Source organism: Rutilus rutilus, assembly GCF_951802725.1.
Source record: "Rutilus rutilus genome assembly, chromosome: 15".
NCBI lineage: Eukaryota > Metazoa > Chordata > Actinopteri > Cypriniformes > Leuciscidae > Rutilus > Rutilus rutilus.
This window is the reverse complement of record NC_140220.1, coordinates 29915053-29938296: the sequence shown is the minus strand read 5'-3', so window position 1 is coordinate 29938296 and position 23244 is coordinate 29915053. Positions and strand designations below refer to the sequence as shown.

General features: G+C 37.4%; 3 protein-coding genes across 8 annotated transcripts; 1 reads left to right on the top strand and 2 right to left on the bottom strand.

Annotated features, from left to right (window-relative positions):
• Positions 1 to 302: 302 nt before the first annotated feature.
• Positions 303 to 8303, bottom strand: znf106b (zinc finger protein 106b). Of its 6 annotated transcripts, XM_084431387.1 has the most exons (14): positions 8205 to 8303; positions 7992 to 8084; positions 7514 to 7623; positions 6443 to 6504; positions 6167 to 6367; positions 5955 to 6012; positions 5600 to 5661; positions 5028 to 5225; positions 4102 to 4680; positions 3667 to 3880; positions 3527 to 3578; positions 3071 to 3219; positions 697 to 757; positions 303 to 564 (listed from the first exon to the last, which is right to left on the bottom strand). In XM_084431387.1, exons 3-14 carry the CDS (start codon positions 7601 to 7603, stop codon positions 542 to 544), a joined length of 1749 nt encoding a protein of 582 aa, XP_084287513.1. In that variant the 5' UTR covers positions 7604 to 7623; positions 7992 to 8084; positions 8205 to 8303; the 3' UTR covers positions 303 to 541. The 6 variants fall into 6 exon arrangements, with proteins under 6 accessions (XP_084287513.1, XP_084287512.1, XP_084287514.1 ...); XM_084431386.1 differs by having other exon boundaries at positions 7992 to 8303; XM_084431388.1 differs by lacking the exon at positions 7514 to 7623.
• A 74-nt stretch (positions 8304 to 8377) lies between these two features.
• On the top strand, positions 8378 to 12553 carry churc1 (churchill domain containing 1). Its single transcript, XM_084432851.1, has 5 exons — positions 8378 to 8479; positions 8756 to 8926; positions 9237 to 9372; positions 9453 to 9523; positions 11643 to 12553. The coding sequence occupies exons 2-5, from the start codon at positions 8888 to 8890 to the stop codon at positions 11733 to 11735; spliced, it is 339 nt and encodes a 112-aa protein (XP_084288977.1). The 5' UTR covers positions 8378 to 8479; positions 8756 to 8887; the 3' UTR covers positions 11736 to 12553.
• Positions 12554 to 12565: 12 nt separating this feature from the next.
• Positions 12566 to 23105, bottom strand: ttbk2b (tau tubulin kinase 2b). Its single transcript, XM_084432849.1, has 15 exons — positions 22952 to 23105; positions 21271 to 21411; positions 20250 to 20397; positions 20009 to 20082; positions 19747 to 19887; positions 19504 to 19608; positions 18887 to 18952; positions 18685 to 18777; positions 18485 to 18610; positions 18253 to 18410; positions 17965 to 18160; positions 17462 to 17673; positions 16917 to 17370; positions 14627 to 15237; positions 12566 to 14346 (listed from the first exon to the last, which is right to left on the bottom strand). The coding sequence occupies exons 2-15, from the start codon at positions 21337 to 21339 to the stop codon at positions 14028 to 14030; spliced, it is 2772 nt and encodes a 923-aa protein (XP_084288975.1). The 5' UTR covers positions 21340 to 21411; positions 22952 to 23105; the 3' UTR covers positions 12566 to 14027.
• Positions 23106 to 23244: the final 139 nt, after the last annotated feature.

Genomic DNA, 23244 nt, shown 5'->3' with positions numbered 1-23244 from the left:
ATTTATTGTATCATGGAGTGAATGTCCATATTCTGCTGATGCTATTATGAAAATCTTTTAATAAACCTGAATCTTCAGATAGTAGTCTGTGACATCTCCTTTCATGTCCTTGTAGTTTGACAAAGTACCTCACACAATCTTGACTAAAAAGAGATTATTTTTCACTGATATTTAAAAATTTTAGGTTACCTTTTTTATGCAATTTTACATTTCAATATAGAAATGACATTTTTATCATGCCAGAATCAGGTTTAAAAAGCTATTGCTTTTTTCCTTAGAAATAATCTGCACCGATCTAATCAAGTTAAGAGCATAATCCAATGTGAACTGCAATAAAACTGCATTACAATGACGCAGTCTGTGCTCTCATATGAGATACATGCTTACAGAGGTCATTTGTGTTCACTGAGAGTTAGGTCCAGAATCAGATACACCTGGGAGTGAATCCTATGGTGCAGCTGCTCCTTAAGGCTCCCTGGGATGGCTAAGAGGAATCCTTCCTCAGAGGTTCACTCAGCTGTCAGGAGGCATTTAGCCCCACCTATTGGTCTGAATGAGTGAGATCTGACAAAACATTTCAAGCATAAACAAGCATAATATATTACATCTCAGATAAAAAAAAAAAAAAGTAGGAATACTTTGTTAGTACATGAGTTGAACTGAAAAAAATATATGAAATGATAAAGGAACTCTTACTCTTCATATCCTGCAGAATCTTCATGCGCTTCGTCCTGAGCGAGGCCATCTCTGAGGTTACCTGACAACAGAAGAATTGATATTGTGTGTGTGATTATATATATATATATATATATATATATATATATATATATATATATATATATATCAGGGTTTCCGTTGTCCGGTAATTGCCGGACATTGACCGGAAAAAAAATGAAATGTCCGACAAAATTAAATCTCTCCGGTCAAATTGTCCGATTAAAATTGCCTAACACCGTGTCCTATCTAACTACACGCGACACGCGATAAAATGTATCTTTTTCATGTTAATCAGAGTTTGTCCTGACCAGACGCGATGGCGACACGCGACATTTCTAATTTAGAAACGGTTTCTATTTTTCTGCAACGTCGCGCTGGAACATCAAACACAAAGTGTGGCAAACTGGCAGTGATAATCTCTGGTACTGTTTATGTGCTTTATTTAATGTTAAAAGCGTGAAATCAGACTTTGAATATAATTTAGTGCTCCAGCTTTGTAGCTGTAAAAGCAACAATGGATAGGCCTATAATTCACCTCAGATCTTGAAATTAAACAAATGGAAACATGAACGTTAAAACTGTGAACAAACAGGTGTAGCCTATTATTTGACAAAGAATGTTTTAGTAACTCAGTAGCCTATGTATTTTTTAAATGGTGCAATATTTGTGAATTGTATTATGTAGCTACTTATCCATTTTCTTGCGAGTGCCGTCAAGTTTACTCTCTAGTATGGATGTTAACCGATGACTGTTTGATCGATGGTTGACCGTATCAACGTTAACCGATCAAAGTTGTCAGCGGTCGGTTAAAAAAAAAAAAAAGTGATCTCTAAATTAGGCTATTATAGGCAGTGGACTAAACGCTACTACAGTTAGCCATCTCATTCCAAGATCTTTTTGTGTGAAGTGAACAAATCCCTCACACTCAATTTTTCATAACGCTCTCTCTCTCTGTTTTCGGTGCTGATGCAGTGACGCGTTCATGTAGCCTAAACGGCACCTAAAAGCTGTCACAAAGAACCAGCAAAAGTAATGATTATGAATATGTTACATATTGCAGTGAGACATTTTAATTGTCTATTAATAAACAAGTGCTTTCTGTGTCGGCTGCAAAGATGAAGTCTGACTCGCGATCTTCGCAGTAGTGAACGCGCCGGAGAGAAAATACATTTCATATGGATTACATCGTTTTATTTGAATGGTTCTGTTTAAAAGTAAAGATTTCTGTAGATATATATTTCTATTTTTTTTTTTTTTAGGTGTGTGAGGCGAGTAGGCTACCTTATATGTTAAATTTCGGTTCATGGATGATAGCTTAACGTTAGCTCCAGTTCAGGCGCTGGCGCCTTCATGTCGTGATTATTTATTGTCTGCTATATTTACTTTTTATTTATTAAATCGAGAAAATTGGATAATGAAACACTGATTAAAATTAAGATACAATTAATACAAAACGAAATTCGTTTTAAAGAAAGGCTTTGTGCTTTCTGTTTGAGGTCTCTGTGAAAGTTTTAAAGCAGTCTTTTAGTGCCGCTTTAACGGTCGCGACGCGTCGGTAATGGAGAACTGTCATTTAAGATGGTAATATTATTATTATAAATAATAAATCGTGTAATAATCCCGCCCCCTTAATTAAGAGGCGATATTTGACCGGCATATCATCAAAATGTCCGGAAAACGAAACCTCTGCCGGTCACTTTGACCGGCACCATTTTTTTCTAGCGGAAACTCTGATATATTGATATATATATATATATATATATATATATATATATATATATATATATATATATTGATATATATATATATATATATATATATATATATATATATATATATATATATATATATATATATATATATATATATATATATATATATATATATATATATATATATATATACACATATACACAAGGATTTTGGCTGTTTATTATTACTTATAAAGACATATTAATGCATTGTTCTGCTTGACTATATTCTACATCCCTTAATCCTACCTAATACTTAAATTTAACAACTACCTTACTAACTTTTAATACCCAGTAATTAGGAGATTGAGGTTATAAAAACAAATAAACATACATACAATATTATATATATATATATATATATATATCATACATATTGGTATTGTGCAAATTACAGTATAATTAAATAGCAAAAAAATAAATATTGCAGTATTTATTATAAATGATTTATCTATGCATATAAATTTTAAAAATGCATGTTCCCTCAATCTTTAATCAAAATAACTTCCCTTCCTCTTGTAACTACGTGTCATCTCTTCTCTTTTCTGATGACGTGTTTACGGCGTGAAGGTGCGATGGTGATTAATGGAGCAGCCACGTACCTGTTGTTTAACAGCTAGTAAACGCTCAACTTCTTTGTAAGCGCTCTGCAAGGTAGAGTACGCCAGGAACAACTCCTCGCCTACATCCTCCAAAGAGCTGGTTAACTCATCTTCTTTCGAAGACAGCGTCAACAACTTCTTCACTTTCACTAAGAATCATATACACACAGATAAACTTTATGATATGTACAAGTATATTACTGTGGTCAATTAGATTATGATGGTAGAGAGACGGTTGAATTATCAATTACAGCTGAATGAGGTTTAACATCTGGCAAATAACTCATGACTAAATTGTAAAAGGACATTTGACCTAATCAAAAAAAAGAAAAAAAAGAAATCTAAACTCAAATTTGCATTTCCTTGCATTAATCAAATATATATATATATATTTTTAAGAATCAATTTAAATAACAAATGCTAAATCAAAGCTACAAAAAAAAACGTAATACTCACTTCTAGATGTTTTGTTGTTTGTCTTGGGATTCAGATCGTTATGTGAAATGTCCTATAAAAAAAAAAAAAAAAAGACAAATAACTATTAACAAGCATTTCTATATATAACTTGTTACAACTTCACTCTAAAACTCTCATACTCGTTTTTTTTTCTTGTTTTTCTGGACGTTACAAGAGTTGGTTTTGATTTGATTTGATTTCTTTTTCTTAACACGCACAGTCTGAGGCCGAAAATTTTCAACAACCTCTACTGCCTGGCAGTCATTTCCTGAAGTCTGGCTTTCAAACATTTCAGCCAGTGAAGTTCCAGATGGAAGAGAATCATCGTGTGGCTCTTGCCCATTCATGCCTTCTCTAAGAAAAAAAAAAAGAGAGAGATGTTAAGGAGATCACAGTTTAAATGTCAGAGACAACAGATCTTCAAGGAGATCCGAAGGCTTTTAAGTCAGAAACATGCTTGTGGATCCAATTTTATGAAACGTGATTTTTTTTTTTTAAATGTTAAAGCTAAATAGAATATGAAAGAATGAGTCTCAAAGAAGGGAAGCAAAAAGTGAAATTCATGATTTATTCACCTGGTTGTGCCCTCTTTACTCTGTGATGCTGCTTTGTTAACTTTCCTCATAGACTTTTTGGAACGACTGCGTTTTTGTAGTGGAGGTTTGGGAATGACAGCTTCATTCTTGGTCGTTGAACAAGTTCCTTTTGTTGCTGTCAAGTTGGGTTTGTCGGCCTCTATCCTGCTTTGGACCAGTCCAGGGGAACACGTAGGCCCAGCAGATGTACCATCTTCAATTTTTGGAGTCGGTGTGCCATGAACAGACATTGCTTGAGGAAGATCCTCCGATGGGTTCTCAAGACGAGGCTTTTTCACAATTGGCCCGTTTGATCTGTCCATATCAAGTATGCTCTCTTGTCTCCGTTTAGGCAGGTTTTGGTTAAGCTGGAAAGATGCTGAGTGGTCATTTTGATTTTCCCAAGAGACGAAGAGATAGCATGATTCTGGCAACTGGTCATTTGTGAACTCTTCATTGCCTATGACAGGTTTTGTTAAATGCACAATCTCACTTGTGTTTTCTTTCGATTTTAACAACTGTGCCTTCTTCAATTTTGCTTGTTTCCACTTCTTTATTTTCTCTCTCTTTTTCTCTTGCCTTATAATAAAGAAAACAAGCAGCACTGAGTGTCAAGGGACCATTCACATAGAACACGTTCTTGTGTTAAAAATAAAATAGATTTTTCTTATTTTGTACACACAGGAGAACTTCTCATCAATTCACAACACATGAATCACACACATAAATAAGTTCTTAACCTTGAAAAAGTTGAGCAAATGCTCGGTTAGTAATTGAGAAAGTTGAAAAATTGTAACATAAGCAGCGAGGTGGGATGCAAAAACACTTTTGTGCCTTAGGGCTATTGATAATCTTCGGTCATTCAGTAATGTTCCACACTGTTCAGTCACTCAACCATCATTCATTCAAAACACTGGCAAGCTTACATTTGTTGATCTCTTTGGTAACAAAGGGCTCTAAGCTCATCATCAATTTCAGCACTGTAGTCCACAGGTTTTCCATCTCCTGTAATCTTTTGGAGTTCAAACAGCATGTATTTGTGATGAAGAGTGCGAATATGCACCTTAAACTGTGCCATTCCTGTCTTAGTCATGTCACAGGCCCAACACTTATGAACTTGTGGACTGTAGGAAGAAGAGCATACATTTATTTTCAATAGTTTAATATTAAAATTCTGTCATAATACAGAACAACTAAATGTCACACTGGTTTGAAACAACATGTACATGAGTAAGGGGCCGGTCACACAGAACACATTTTTCCATTCCACTGCCTACTTTTCCATTATTTTTTTTATATAAAAACACGCGCTACACAGATGTGTTTGACCATTGCACTCACGTCTTGCACATGACACGGCGTTCTAAAAACGCGGTGCTCAAGTTTAAAATGAGTTACGACCGTACGATTTTCCCCCATTCCACTTTTCAAAGCAAAAACACGTTTTGTGTGAACCAGCCCTAAAAGATGTAGCAATCAATCTATTTTCGTCCCATACCTGCCCTTCAGTTGCTCAATCGCCTGATGGTGGACAATACTGTGCATATGTGCATCCACATCCTGTGACAGCAAAGATAAAGGTAATTATAAAAAGAACAGATCTAGAACATACATCCTAAGCCATAATGTGCTTACAGAGTAAAAATAACCATAAAACATTCAATTTGGGAATGAAAAAACCAATGAGTTAAATCATCAGACATAACACAGGTCTGTCATTACATCTAAATATTTACTTCCTTATAGAATTTTTTTTGTTTTGTTATGTCTTTAATTCAATGAAAAATGCTGAAGCTGATTATTTTAGCCTTTATCTAAAATATCTAAAAAAAAAGTTACAGAAAGTTGCTAACCTGTATAGGGAAAGTCTGACAGCAGACAAAACAAGTCTCCGTACATTTTTGTATCTTCCTAAATGGATGAAAATAACTTTTACATCTTTGATCCATATTAATATTTATATTGAAAAAATTACAGGCCAATTTATTTTAAAAGGCAATTCAACAACCATTTTTTTAATCAAAAACTTGTATTATACAGTTGGATGTATATGAGGTAAACTTACTTTTTTCGCTCTGTTTGAAGGGCTATAAACTCCTCATCAGTCAGGTCAATATTGTAGTTCACTTGAGGATATTTTTGTTCTTTTCTCTTATTGTGGAATCTGTACAGACTGTATGTGTGATTGCGGGTGGCAATATGCTCCTTGTACTGCTCCAGTCCCAGCACGGACACATCACATGCCAAACACTTATGCAACTGTTCACTGCAATATCAAAAGTGCATATTTTCTTTTTATACCTGAGAAGGACATTATAATCAGTTCTCCGTAATTCCATACCTGCCCTTGAGATGCTCAACTGCCTCATGGTGGATATATGAATGCATATGAGTGTCCAAATTCTGTAAAAAAGGGAGTGATATTTATCTTACCTGATATTTTACTAAGGCCAAAGAAGTGACATTTTAAATTTCGAACGCCATTTATCCATCCAATTGCTTTTTACATAAGAGATTTAATTGGGAGAGCAATTCATATTGAATTTGTGAGGAAAAAAATTAAACAGTAGAACATTCTTGTTTATTAATTTTGGCTTTCATTTCAAAGTTGGATACAATCTAAAAATATATCACTACACCCTTTGAATGTCTCAATTTCTAAATTAAAGTTGGAATATTTTTGAATGATAAGTACTTCGAATTTTTGATAAATAACCTGATTGTTTTAGGTAAACACTTTATCCACAGATGTTTTAAAAATAAGATTTAAAGATTAAACCCCATTTTCAACAGATGGAAGATTTATTTGAAGCTATTTGCAAAATTTCTTTGAATGGATGATGGACAGAAATGCCCTGAAACCTCTTACAGCTTTTTTTTCCTGTTACTAGATTAAGATCTCACTCTTCTTTTTGTGTGCGTGTGTGTTTTGTTTTTCTAAATTCTGTATACACAAAAACATATGTATTTTTGAATGATAGTTGAAGTATGCCTTAAATGTTTGTGCTTCAATTCTGTTTAATACATTTTAAAAAAGAAAAATATTTTCTCTTCCTTGAAAACGGACAAAAAATATTGATGACTCATCCTGCACGCACTCATTTTGTCCAATCAAATAGTTTTCAGGAAGAGAGCGTCCCAACAAACACTATCATTTAGCAAATAATGTTACCTATCATTTCATATCATTTTTTTTTATATGTATCGCCCAAAAATAAATAAAGATATACAAAATAGATTACTTGAAGTCTGTGGCATATGTGAATAATGTCTGTTTAAATTACATTTAAAATAAATAAATTAATAAATATTATATATATGTATATATTCACAATTATACAGTAAATCATCAAATAAAATCAACTATTTTATTTGTGAAATTATGAAACCGTAAACAAACAAACCGACAAACCTCATCTCCGTACTGTTCACCGCAGATCAAACATTTTGTGTATATGAAGGTTTGGGGTTTCTTGGACTTTATCTTCTTTCTGGATTTCATGTCTGCCTTATTTACTGTAACTGTTAGTACGAAAAAAACGTAAAGCAAAATGTTTGAGACGGAGTTAGAACATTTAAATCATGCTAGACATTCAGAGCAGTTAGCTGGAAGACTCTTGTCGTGAATAGTATTATCACAGAGGTTACGTACCTATTATAGCCTATATTAATCAACTCAAAATAAAATTTTGGTAATTTAGTTGTCAGTATGCTGAGATATCCATCCACGTGCTTGCTAAATCAGACCATGTTGACTGTAAAACAGTGTTGCCAGATCTCGCAAAGAAACAAGCAGTTAAAACGAGCCTATGCGATTTGCCTAAACAAAATTAGCTATAACCTGGTTTTGAGCTTTGATGGACTGAATGAAATAGGACTAAAAAACACACCTTGCTAGTTTTCACTTTATACATTTATCTTGTCGTTGATGGCCACACAGCTGTAAGGATTGACGGTCTGAAGAAACAGCTAGGGTGCTCCCCCTAGTGTAGTGGTTCTCAAATTAGTAAAAATTCTAGTCAAATCTTTGAATTTAGTCAAATCTGCTAAAATATATATGCGTCACATGAATTATAATTTCTACTGCAAAGCAATTAACTGACACATTTTAGCCGAAAATTAGGAAAAGTCAGATGCTGTAGGTCAGGGATGGGCAACTTCAGTCCTGGAGGGCCACTGTCCTACAGAGTTTAGCTCCAACCCTGAAAAATTCACCTGCCTGTAATTTTCTAGTAATCCTGAGGACCTTGATTAGCTTGTTCAGGTGTGTTTGATTAGGGTTGAAGCTAAACTCTGTAGGACAGTGGCCCTCCAGGACCGAACGGGACCGAAGTTGCCCATCCCTGCTGTAGGATTTCGAATGTTGACCTTTACAATGGTGATGTGGGGCTTTGGAGAAACAATTTGAGGACCAATTCCTGTATCTAATGTTTATTTTTCATTCCAATAGTCATCAAACTTTATTACAGACTATAGCAAACACACAACACAAAAAAATAGATAAAAGGATTTATGACATTCTATTTTTGTGTACAAATGTAATAAATAAATCTGTAGGGTCACTTTTTTTTCTCGTATTTTTATTGTTTATTTTTTTACAGTTTATCACACATTTTTGAACGAAAAAGACAACTATCCTCTCTTTCAATCGCAGATATGATGAACGCACAGATGGGAGCGCTATACTCACCAATCCTACAGAGTATTCACAGAAGAAGACGCGAACACGGAAGCGTCTCTGTGCTCTGGATCTGTGCTATTAGTTTTCTTAACTGACTGATCCGAAATGTGTACTGGTTGTATGCAGAAACAATATCCCGACAGGGTGAGTTCATGATCATTGTGACTGGCACGCGAATCCTGCTGCCATATAAGAGGCAAATGCAGCGCGGGTTGTTCGTTTCCAGTCAAAGATGAGCATCACTGCACTTATGTTTCCTGTCAAGTTTTGTGCTTAGTAGATAGCCAAACTATCTACTAGCATTAGGCATTTACCTTTTCCCTTTAATTCATAATTCAAGTTTTGTTTTTTTGTGCACTGGGTTCAAGCGAGTATCATTTATGCATTTACATTTATTGACAGTGTTAGACTCAATTGTATTTCAAGTGTTTATTTCATCTGTTATGTGCAATAGGGTAATACCTGTCTCGAGAATGGTTCATATCTCATGAATTTTCTCGGCTGCGCCAACTGTCACCAGCGAGACTTTGTGCTGATCAGTGACAGGACGATCATGAATGAAGATGAGGAGGAGATTGTCACTTACTTGCGTGAGTCACGTCACATCATTGCATGGATATATTCCGCTGAACGTCTCAGACTGACGTCAAAATTATTTGCTTTTCCTCAGATATGTGCAAGAACTGTGATCATGTCATAGCCAGACATGAATACACCTTCACTGTGGTGGATGACTATCAGGTGAGCCGTGCTCTCAGTTCAGTACTTAAAGAGGTTGTTCCACATTATTGAGCAAGTCAGTGCTCATGCAATATGGGAAGGAAAAAAGATCTTTCTGAAGATAAGAAAATGGTTCAATGGCATGAAAACAACTAATATTGTGTGAAAACTGAATGGAGATTATCAAACTATCATAAGATTTGTGATTTACAGCACAAGAGAACTCGGTCAGATAAAGGCTTATTAAGGAAAGTTTAAAAAAATTAGTTGGAACGTGGTGGCCACTCACCAACCATCCAGAAATCCGTCCATCTAGATCCAATATGATCAAAGATGGCCGTAAAAATTAATCTGCATTGTTTATCCTTTTAATCTTTCATTAAAAAAAAAAAAAGAAGCAAAAATCCAACCTTTCATTGAAGTAAAATAATTGAAAGTGGGGGAGAAATCACATTATGAAATACATGTTTATTCCAAAACACTTTAATGTTGTGGGACTTTTTTTTTTTTTTGCTGGAGGTCCTGGACATCTTGTTCAGATATACAGTGCTATGCATAAGTTTAGACACCCATGCTAAAGTTGACTAAAAAGAGGAATAAAAAATCATCTTTAGGAAATTGAATTTAATGCCTTAATTTAAAAAATTAGGAAAAATCCAACCTTTAAGGACACCAATTTTCTTTGTGAATGAATAATGTATCGTAAATAAATAAATGTTCTTCCTTAAAATACAGGGTGCATAAGTTTGGACACCCCTATGTTAAATTCCCATAGAGGCAGGCAGATTTTTATTTTTAAGTATTTTTATTTTATTTTTTGTTTATGATACTATGCATCCTGATAAAGTTCCCTTGGCCTTTGGAATTAAAATACCTAGAGATTGGCATGGTTTTATTTCAGTTAGCCTAATAGCTGGTTTGATTTGCATTGAGAGATAATCTTATGGAAAGTACCCCATGCCAATCTCTAGGTATGGTGAAGGCTATGTGATGATGTGGGGCTATTTTAATTCCAAAGGCCAAGGGAACTTTATCAGGATGCATAGTATCCTAAACAAAAAATAAAATAAAAATACTTAAAAATAAAAATCTGCCTGCCTCTATGGGAATTTAACATAGGGGTGTCCAAACTTATGCACCCTGTATTTTAAGGAAGAACATTTATTTATTTACGATACATTATTCATTCACAAAGAAAATTGGTGTCCTTAAAGGTTGGATTTTTCAAAAAAAATTAAATTAAGGCATTAAGTTCAATTTCCAAAAGATGATTTTTTTATTCCTCTTTTTAGTCAACTTTAGCATGGGTGTCTAAACTTATAAGCACTGTATGGTATCATGGATTCTAGCAAATACCAACAGATAAAAAATCTAAACCTGACGGCCTGTGCTAGAAATCTTATAATGGGCTGTGGTTTGATCTTCCATCAGGACAACGGTCCAAAACAAACATAAAAAAAAACACAAAAATGGGTCACTGAGCACAAAATGAAGCGTCTGCCATGACCGTCCCAGTCCCCTGACCTGAACCCTATAGAAAATGAGTGAGCTAAACTGAGGAGGAGAAGCGCCAACATGGATCTGGGAATCTGAAGGATCTGGAGAGATTCTGTATGGAGGAATGGTCTCTGATCTCCAAACTCATCAGGCATTATAGGAGAAGACTCAGAGCTGTTATCTTGGAAAAAGGAGGTTGCAAAAAGTATTTAATAAAAGGGTGACTGAATTATGGCTAACGTATTTTGGAGAAAAGCATTTATTTCATAATGTGAGTTTCCCCCCCCACGTTCAATTCTTTTACTTCAATGAAAGGTTGGATTTTTGATATAGATAGATAGATATTGCATTAAGTAGTAATGATAATAAACATTATACATTATTAATTATATTATTACTATTGTAGTCTAATAATTATTTAGTTTAAAAAGCAGAAGTAACAGTACTTACTAATCTTTGCTAATCAGTTATTGGACATTAAAACAAAAATCATTTTATTATATCAGTCATGAAAAACAATACTGGCCCATCTCTTAAGATAAATGTAACAAATTAGGAAAAAAATTTCTTCGTTTATGTAAATAGCACAGTACATGGATTTGCTTGGTATGTTTAGATTTTTATATATTGTTCTTTTTTTCAGGAATACACAATGTTGTGTATGCTGTGTGGAAAAGCAGAGGATTCCATCAGTGTTCTGCCAGATGATCCCAGACAAACAGCTCCTCTGTTCTAGAGTATTATCAGGGAATTGTAATCTTTGTAAAGAGCATGGATATGCATGATGGAGGGAGCCATGAAATATGCAAAGACGACACACTGTCACGTTTAATCCAAGAGAATATATTGCAGAATGCATCGTGTTCTTTGTCTCTACTGCTTCAAGAGTGGCGTTAAGGTTCACAGTATGGTTCCGACTCATAAAGACATGAGTTTGAGACATTTACAAATTTTTAACCTAATTAAGAGCCACGATTCCTTATGCTTGTGTTCATTCCGTGATCATCATATGTTTGATTTGCTCACTCTATTAAAAGGAGAGTGTGTATTGTTTCCCATGGTAAAATGCTTTCTCCTATCCCATCTTAAGGCCAATTCACACAGCAACGACAGACGGCAACACACACTTCATTGGGTTTTGTCGGAGCTTGTTGTTTCGCCGATTGAAAATGCCTAATTGGAATTAGAATGTCTGAGAAGTGACGTGCTGTAATGTGGTGACTGTCGGTGCACTGTGAATTGGGCTTTCATATGCAGTGTTGTTCTGTTGCCAATTAAATGAGTCTGCAGTGGGAATATCTGACTTGCAAGAAAGGTTAGGTTTAAATGGATTTGCAATTTTTGTTACTATGCAACACTTCCATAGAACATGATTGGTTTAGATCGATGAAATGTTTTAAATGGTACACACAAAATTAAAAATCAGATCCCATTTCAGTCTATACGATGTCATACTGTATTTCTAGTGTTCATGCAACAAAATATTTTATATGCTTTGTCTAAAACTATTTCGTTTATTAAAATATTGACAGCATAATGTCATCACAAAATCAAGCATTTGGTACTCGAGTACTTATTTATTCCATTAATATGAATACATATACATTCCAACATGGTAACTTTTTGTGCCTGATTGAAATATGTTTGTTAGCAAAATACAGTACATGAAGCATGAGGTGGAATTTCTTTTTCTTAATATATTTATATCTATGTACAGTTCAGATTATGTACAAGTTTTATGATGATATACCAGCCTCCATTCCGCAGTTGTGGGCTTATACTGATGCTTTTAAAGTAAAAGTACTTTCCGAGGACAAAACACGATTCAGAATAAAACAACTATTCTAGCTGCACAGCACACAATGAAGTCGTGGTAATGACTCGGTAGCTACAATGCCTTTCTTTGTACATCCGCAAGGGTCTCTCACTCTTTAGACAACTTTCGATTAAATGCCATGACAGAATTCAATCCCAAAATCCACAGAAGCATCTTGGTATAAGCAGCCAATTTATCATTACTGTTCTTGCTGATGTATTCAAGTAATATGGTAATGGGACTATAGTGTTTGGATCAAGAGTTCCTTTAAGGGTCTGTAGTGTTTCACTGCAATATATCGGCAAGTTTCTTACTGATGTTATAACTATTTACAGGGCCTGTTAGTATGATATTGCAGGCATGGAAGAGATTATACTTGGCAATTGCAAGGTTGCTGACCCTTAATGTGATGGCGAATTCACTCAGTAGCAAGTAATAAAGCTACATTGTCAGGTACGTAACCACATCCAATAAATAAATAAATACATTCTATAGATGATACAGTTTACAGTACATACATTCCCTGAAATACATATATACACATGCTTGCTTGGACCAGACGTACCTACCGGTATACGTGAATGATAGCACATTGTATAGACGGCTATGGGTTGAAATGAGCATTTAAGATTAAACTCTTTGACCAATGATAAAAATTAAAAAATTAAAAAAAGATAGAAAATGTAAGGTTAGAGTATCTGGAGTGCCAACAAAACTTGAAACATGCAACTGTTTGACAGAATACAATGAGTTACTAAGTAAAGTGCAGCCCCATTGTTTTCACATTTCAAACAATCTCATTGATAGTGGCAAATAGAAAGTGTTTAAAATCTGACATATGTAAGGAATGTAAACCAGAATGTGCAAAAAAAAAAAAAACATGAAAAAAAAGATGATTTAAATGTAACAAAAAAATATATGGCACAAACTATATCGAGTGTAAAATAAATAAATAAAAATAATTGCGATGAAATGCAATGGGCAAGTTTTTAGGACAAAGTTACACAGCGTCAATGTTAATATTTCATGGTTTCCTAATATGTCAAAAACATGATGCTTTCAAGTAGTCACAACCAACCGGCAAATACCCGGTCCTTTATCACTCTACTTATCAAAACACCACTTGTAAAAAGGCTACAGTTCACCAGGCTTCATCATGTGGTGTTAAAAGCTACTTTTGAAACTCACGCCATCGATTACAAGCTTTTCACTTTATTTGCTCGTTTTGGTTGTGGTTTTGCTCTCAGGACTTCCTGCTCTGACTCTGGTGCAGAACCCTGACCCGTGATTTCCTCGCAAGTCACTGATTCGAGGAGGCGGGGAGGCTGAGCAGCTACTTGGCGACTGGCTGTGACCCCCCTCGAAATGGGAAGGGGAGGAGCTTAGCGAGCGCTGCAGAGAGGAGGCGGTGGTGCGCTGGTAACGAGAGGAGCTGACGCCCATCCCACCTTGCTCATGCATGAGCTGAGAGAGGTTGTCCAAGAGGTCTGCGTCACCGGTGCTGCTAGCCCGAATGTGGTAGCGTCTGCGTCTGAAAGGACAGTAACATTCAATATCACATTTCAGACTGATTCAAACTAGTATTTTTTCATGAATCGAACTGGACCATCAATTGGACTACATTGGTCACGCTGTATGTTTTTGATTATCTAAAAAGAACCAGCACAATAGTTTTCATGGACTACACTCGTCTCATTGTATGTGTGGTTTTTGCATGTAGCCAATGAGGACAACTCAATACAGTGAAACAAGGAAGCTACTAGGAAGCTCCATTATGAAAATACTAATTTTGAAATTCTTGCTTCTCTCACCTGTTCTCGCCACCTGTGCGAAGGGGCGGTTTGCCTGGTGGCGGCCGAGGAATAAATCGAGCAGACAGCTGATCCGGTACTAGTGTGGGGCTTATGGGTCTTGGTATTTTACTCTTGCCTGACAGAGGTCCAGAAGAGGAAGACAGAGAGAGCGGCTCCTCCACCTGCCAGTCTGACCCTCGAGAACCGGTGGGAAAGGTGAACTTGTCACGCAGCAACGCTAAGGGGAAGTGCTCACATGACAGCGACAGAGATGGGGAAAGCGGAGCTGGAAAACCCCTGCGAGTCGGAGAGTCCGGGTCACGGACCGGGATGCGACTGGTTCGGGGGGAGAGTTCACGAGGTGATGCCGGAGCAGCATCAACACTGTGTCCAGTTGTCTCACCCTGGTTAGGGGTTGAAGGAGTCCCACCGTCAGGACAGCCCGAGTCACTCTCCACATCCTTGTCAGAGGCCTTGACAGAGATAATGTGTTCATCTGGCTTCTGAGGGCTTTTAGAGGGTGAAATAGCTGACACGTGGTCGTGCTCTTTTTCCGCAGCGCCTGATGGATTGTCAGGCTGACAGTTGTCTCCTGTCTTCTGCTGAGGCTGTAGCACTGCACTGGGTGACTGAGAAAAGAATAGCATTAAGAGACAAGACATTATTTATGGAGCCCTGCAGAGATAATACTCTTATAAAATGTGTTTTTTTCTTAATGTACCATCATTTGCTTGGCCAAAATATGAGCTCTGGTGAGATTTTCTGAGCCTGCTTCACTTTTAATCTGATGTTTTTGATATACAGTAATGTGTAAATCCAAGTTGCTGGCCAAAATCCGAGACGATGTTGCAGTAAACTACTGCAATGCACCCATAAACGATCACTACGTACTGCTACAGTTTCCCTTACACAATGAAACATTAACAGTCATTTCCTGTCTTTAATATTTAACATTACAGGTACACTATTGTTCAAAAGTTAAGGATTTGTTTTTTCTTTTCTAAATTTGTATGCTTTTTTTTTTAAAGAAATGAATACTTTTGTTCAGCAAGGACACATTAAATTGATCAAAAGTGACAGTAAATACATTTATAATATTACAAAAGATTTCTAATTTAAATCAATGCTGTTCTATAAAACTTTCTATTCATCAAAGAATCTTAAAAAAATGTTAATAAAAATATTAAGCAGCACAGATGATTTTTTACAACGATAATAAACAATAAGAAATGCACTAAATCAGCATATGAAGGATCATGTGACACTTAAGACTGGAGTAATGGCTGCTAAAAATTCAGCTTGGCTATCACAGGAATGAATTATATTTTAAATATATTAAAATAGAACACAGTTTTTTTTTTTTTTTTTTTATATATTTCACAATATCACTGTTTTTACTATATTTGTTATTAAATAAATGCAGCCCTGGTGAGCATAACTGTGCGTTCACACTGCTGCCGGCGAGACTGTCAAAGTGTCCGGAAGTCATTCATTTTCAATGTGAGCCGGTGGCGAGCTCTGGCGAGGCGAGCTCTTGGATGATGAGGGCGGCGAGGAGAGTTGAAGTTAGGTCAACTTTATGGTAATGAGCTATGACGCGGTTCGGCGGCAACCAATCGGGATGCAGAAGTCCTCCACTTGAGAGGATTCCAGAGAACGCAGTCCTGTAAACTTTGGTTCCGACCACATTAGTTCCCAAGCAAAACGGAGGAGAGGTTGATGTGGCGGGTTTCCCAATAATATACAACATGTCCCTATGTGCAACAACTTGATCATCCATAGTGATGTGAATTTGATAAGAAAGCGCGCAACACTATTTATAGGCAATATTTCTTTCTTTCAAATTTAACTTGTGGTCAGTCTGCACAAATACCGATCAACATGCTTGTTTGCTTTGCGGCCCCTTTAAAAAAAAAGCATTCGATCTACGTCAGAGCGTCCACGAATCTTTCTACAGCGTTGTTGGCAGGACGGCCAGAGCGAATTTTGACGCTCTCACCGGTGGCGGTGTGAACGCACAGTAAGAGACTTCTTTCATCATCATAATCCTAGTGTTATTCCAGCTTATTTGCAGGGTCCACATCACACACGCATTTGGCACAGGTTTTACGAATGCCCTTCCTGACATAACCCAGAACTCCTACAATTCGGAATATCCAATCCACCTAACCTGCATGTCTTTGGGGGAAACCGGAACACCCTCTGACTACCGCCCCCATAAGAGACTTCTTTCAAAAACATTAAAAATCTTACCGGCCCCAAACTGAATGCAAATTCTTCTACTCAGAATGTAGCATGAGCTATTTACCTGCTCAAGATTAGACCTGCTGAGGTGGACCATTGACGCAGGCTGTATTGTGGGAAGTCTTCTTAATCCAGACAGGCCAATTACGCCAGACAAACCCGGAAGTCTGGCGAATGGAGGTCCAGTGTGGCAGACACCGGTGTGGAATTCTGCTGAGGCAAGGCTGCTAGCACGCTGAGGCAAGGGGTCGGACCAGGTGCGAGGGAGGGCGAGGGGGCTGGAGGAGCGTGGCGAGAGTCCTGAGCGTTCCTCCTCATCTGGTTTAGAGCCAGCTGAACCACTAGCGCCTTCAAGCTCAACTAGGACCCACTCCTGTGAATCACCCTCTTGAGGGACGGGGCTGAGGTTGACGGCAACGTAACCGCTACTGGCTGCCCCCTCCTCGTCCTCCAAAGAGCCCTGCTCGACCCGACAGACAGACCTGTCTTGGGACATACCTGGCCGCTGCTTGCCTAAACTAATGAGACGAAGAAGGAGAAGTGGTTATGATGTCTCTAGGGACCAAATTCACATTTATAAGGAAGTTCATTAAGACTTTGTTTACTGACTAGGCCTCAAGGAAGCGTTCAATGGTGGGTTTGGGTTCGGGAGTCAGTCTCTTGTCTAGCCCCATGCTCTGGCTATGGCGTATCCTTCTCAGCAGAGGAGCCACGCGGTCGATGAGCAAGGTCTCTGAGCGCACACGTCTGGGAGAGCCCTGGATGGAGCCACTGTTGGGGCTCTGGTTGCCCTCTTTGCTTCGCTCCTCCTCACTAGCCACCTGAATCAGAAACACAAGCACATGACTACCTTATCAAAAAGCAGAAATACAGCAGTTAACACAATCACAAGCTACGGAAAATGGAAAAGAAAATGGCACTGAAACAGTGTTCCCTTCCCTTCAGATATACATTCATATAAATCCCCCACCCCCCCCCAAAAAAACCTGGATTTGCACGAATCACGTGAAAGGTTTATTTTAATGCCAGAATGGCAAATTTAACCAAAAGGCGACAAGTTTACAGGTACGTAAATAACAGAGTGATTAGCAGTCATCCCATCTGAATAGTACCTTTCTGATTTGCGGCTGGACGTGGTTGAGGTTTCGGTCGCGATTATGCTCCATATCCTCCCAGACATCCGCACCCTGCGCAGGCTGTGTTGGGATGGGGGTGCAATTATCAGCCTCGCTGAGGCGTTCACCCTGAAGGACGTCCTCTGTGTTCTCACGCTGCAGATCACCCGGGATCACAGAGGCATTGGCCATGCTAGGAGGAAACATTCATTTGACAATGTAGACCTCAAACAGTTTATCTATAGACTCAGTACAGCATTGAATCATTTGATGCTGGATATCTACCCCAAATATGCAGGTGTGAGGCGGGTCAACTGCTGGGCTGTGTTTGTCAGGGTTCCAACATTAAGCGTGTCCTCTGAATCCGTCCTCTCCCAGTCATACGGGTCATTTTCCACCACATTGAAGTTCTTCATACTGCTGTCAAAGACTGACATCAAGAGCTACAACACAATGAGTATGTTAGTGAATGGCTACGCCATACGCCAAAAATCTCTGCTAAAGAATGGCTCTGGACCTGATAATCCGGTTTAGTGTAGTAGTCCAGATTGGAGATATGGTCAAGGAAAATGTCAAACTCATCTGGGAGGTGCTTGAGCATGAGGCGATGGTTGTACGTCTCCTTCATATTTCCGACCTGTTCCTATATTGATAGCAGGATTAAGAATACCAGCAGATATTTTATCAATGGAAAATTACAATTTGAGCAGAACTTACTTTGTCTTTGATTTTCCTCCATGGTAGCTGACCCACCATGAACTCCACAAGCATGTAAAATAATGACCAGAGGTCATCATGTCGACTCATTTCCTTTGAAAATGAAGGATGTGCATTTTAGTGAAATATGAACTCTGTGTAAAGGACACCTGATCGGCATCTGCCATTGGCTTGAGAATGTGTGCAAAAAGAGAGGAGTTACCTTATTCTTGTGAGCATTAACGGACGCATAACGGACGGTCCCTCTGAATCCTGCCACTGGTCGTGGCTTTGGACAATAAAAAGAATGTGCAGTCATAAGAAAATATATAGAAACACATTACAGGTAAAGTTCAGTCAAAGATGAAAATTCTGTCAAAATTATGACATTGAAATTTAAGTCAATGTTCACTTAAAAAAACTTCACATCCACCTCTACCTCTTTTTGGTTCATTTATGAGAGTTTGATTTGTATAATTCTGATTCATAAAAGGTTCATTTAGTTTAATTTTAATTTAATTCATTTAGTCAAAAAATATCATACTCGAAAGACCCATTCGTTCACAAATCATATATCACTGCTTCTCTCATGAGCTCTGAATTCTGACTTAAATTTGGGTTATTTCTCATCCAAATCTTTCGTATGACTTCAGAAGTCTGTAATATAAGTAATAGTCCTACAGGTTTGGAACAACATGAATGTGAAAAAATTATAACAGAATTTTCATTCTGGGGTGAACTATCCCTTTAAGCAACACTAATATGTGACAATAGCTTCCTTAAAAAGACAGAGTGATGTTTCATAAACATAAGCTTTAAAATATATCTGTGATTACTCACTGGACGGACTTCTTGACATGAGTTTGTGAACTGGCGTGCCAACCCAAAATCAAGCATATAACAGGTTCGGCACGTACTGGAAAGTCGGCCCATTGCGAAGTTGGACTGTTTGGAAAAAGAAAAGGTTTGATGATTAGTTTATATAGTCTAAAAAGGAAGAATAATGCCCTGTGAAAAAATAAATTATAGTGAATATTAAAAGTGCTTTTATGCCCAGGACTATCTGTGAGAGAGCAGACTTACGGGTTTGATGTCTCTATGCAGAAAGCCCACAGAGTGGATGCTCTCGATGGCTTCCAAGATTTGTCGGCCCAGCCTGAGTGTGGTGGAGAAACTGAATGTGCCATGGCTCATGTTGCGTCTAAGGTCTGCCAAGTTCCTTCCCTGCAGTTCAATGGACAAACATCACTTCAGGTGACTGAAGTCAGGGTTGTTGAGTTACTATGACTTGTGTGAGATAGCGTCCATCAATTCAGACACGAGAATGAATCATCTGACGCCCTACCTGAAGCTCCATAACCACATAGTTGAAGCGGTCATTGCGTCCACAGCCAACAAAACGACAAACATGGTCTTTACCTACAAAATGGTTCAAAATAAAGAAATAGAGAATGTTATACAAATCCATTTGTTTTGTTTTTAAATGTAATACTGTTTTTGCCCACAATAGAGTAGCACTGTAGCACACAGAGCTTCTTCATTTAGCGTCTTTAATATAGGCCTTAAACGTCTGTCTTCATCTTTACCCTGAAGTCTTTTCAAAACTGCAACTTCCATCTTCAGGACCTGTTTGGGTTGCTGGGCAGACTCCACTTTCAGAGCCACATTGAGCTGGTTCACCTGGTCCAGGACTTCATAGATCTCGCCAAAACCACCCCCACCAATCTTCTTCAACTAAACAGGAAAGGAAAACTTAGATTTTTGAACAATAGTGTATTTTGTTTCATTCATTCCATGGTCGGTAAGATTTTCAATTGTTTTTGGAAGTCTCTTATGCTCACCAAGACTGCACTTATTTGATCAAAAATATAGTAACATTGTGAAATATTATCATTTAAAAATAAGGTTTTCTATTTTTTTATACATTTAAAAATGTAATTTATTCCTGTGATGGCAGAGCTGTATTTTCAGCATCATTACTCCAGTCTTCGGTGTCACATGATCCTTCAGCATTCATTCTAATACGCTGATTTGCAGCTCAAGAAACATTTCTTATTATCAATGTTGAAAACAGCTGCACTGCTTTAATATTTTTGTGAAAAATGTGATACATTTTGTTTTTCAGAATTCTTTTATGCATAGAACGTTCAAAAGAACAGCATTTATTTTAAATAAAAATAATGTCTTTACTGTCACTTTTGATCAATTTAATGCATTTTATAAAAAATACTGCATTTTTTCCTTCTATAATTGAGTAGGTAGCTTTCAAACTTGTGTTGGAGAACAGATGTTACATGACAGCTCTGTTCAGGCATGAAATAAAATGTCCTAGCAAAACAACAATTTTGTCATGAAATAAAATGCTGTGTCTCGTGACTATTTGTCAGCATGTTGTACAGTTTTCCGTGCTGATGTCAGCACAGCTCAACACACCTGCAGTGTAGGCTATCGTTTGACTGGGCTCAAAAGGAAAAAGTCCCCTTGTCTGTGCAGAAGTTTACATAAAGGAATCTGACAGCTATCAGAGCATCTCTACGAAACTAACAGTGAGTCTCAATAGTTCTGAAGCCTTGTCCTCCTAAATACAGCTCCTTCAAAAGAACTCACCACTCTCCATCGCTCCCGGACCATGCTCCCGACAGCCAAGATATCAGTCTGCTCCACTGTTCCACTCATCCTGATGCTCAAGAGTGGACTGAGCACACTCAGAGAAGCTCTACACCTCACATCAGTGAGCTCGGGTCCTCACTGAAAATCACAGTAAGATCAGAAAAACATCAAGTCTTCATTTAATCAGGGTTACAGCAGAAATTAAAGCCCCCAGAGAAGTTTGCAGAAATAAGAGAGATTCATTTGCCTACGATGGCTGTAGATGTGACAAAAATGATGTGCATTTTATTGGCTGCATCCATTAGGCGGGCCTTCTGTAAAGGCACGCTAAACTATATGAATCTGACCTGTCCTAAGGTTGTCTTTTAAACAGAAGACAAGATATGTAAAAGAAGCTGCCCTGGTTTTTTGACTCTCACTGCTAGGGTGCAGAGCAAAACTGATGGAGCTAAATACAGTCAAATCCTTGAGGAACAGGCTTACTGTAGGCCTGAAACAAGAATAAAATCGGCAAGACACTGACTCTGACAGATTATGTTTCCCTATCTAAATCACAAAGACTACAAAATACTAGCTTAATTATTTTATATGGCTGCCTAGTTATAAGACAGAGAACCTCAGCTCTGATGCTAACTATAAGAAGCCTAAATGCATATTGAGAAACATTCTACAACTTATTTACCACGTGTAGATAATGTGCATTATCTTGAATAATAAATGTATTATTTTTTGTATATTATGCATAGTATTATATTGTCAATAATTGACTGCAGTGTTATGTCATAATGGTGTAGTGACAATAAAGTGATTTGATTTATGTCACAGGCCAAATGCAAAAAATATGTAATAGTCAAGTTTTTTCCCCCCATTCTGACAAACACAAAACCGCTTAAATATATAAACTCTAAAATTAACAATTTTGTAAAATGTTTATACATATTGTTCTGTAAGGCTTTGGCAAGTGTTTTTTTGTTTGTTTGTTATCATATCAATCAGTATGACAAAATTGATGTGCACGTTTTAAAAATGTATATACAATTTTGAAGAAAAAAAACAACAACACTGTAGTTTAAAATATAACATTATAATTGACACAATTCTATTAAAAGGCTTTTACTCAGGATTTAGTCATTAAATCTGTACTAAACTATCAATACTATAATGTTTCCCCCAGCAGTCAGACTCAGAACTGATGGATGATAGTTTGCATGCAGTAACGTTACTGTTTTAATAAGGATCATCTTATAAGGCTGGCTGCAGCTGGCCTGATACGTGTCTTTATTAGCTGGATGTGTACATGAATTGTGATCATTTTAGCTTATGCTAACATCCACAAGCTACGTTGAAAACTGCCGCTGTCTTGTAGATGTTGGTTGAGTCTTTCTCTGCCCTTACCGCATCCAGTGATAACAGAAGGAGACGTAGGACAAGGCTAGCTAAAGCTAAAGCATCAGCCAGAGCCAAATCACTGTACAAAACAGCGCAATGAAACGGTACCGCGCTAGCTAATTAGCCAAACAGAACATATGCGTCTCAACATACAGCTATTATTGAACATACGGTTGCCAGGTTACACATTGGCAACACAATGTAGTGACAGCTGTAATCCCGTTTATAATGCGGACTAGCTCGCTAAGCACGCGCTCATTCAGGTACCCGGTGTGTAACGTTACATTACCTCTGTCTGCAGCAGCGGACCAAGATGTTTCCCAAGACCTCAGAACATCTTCTTTTGTTCTATAGACCATGGTGATATGAAATGTTGGACATAATAATCCCATAACGTTTAGAAACACAAAATAACGACTGAAGTTCACGTTATCTGCTTCACTTCTATCAGCAGTGGCCGCTCGATGACTGAGCGAGCGGACCGATATGTGACGTCACATCTGGTCGATTGGGTTTGATCCCAAACATCGTTTAGAACAATAACACATAAAAACACACACATACACACTTTATATATATAGT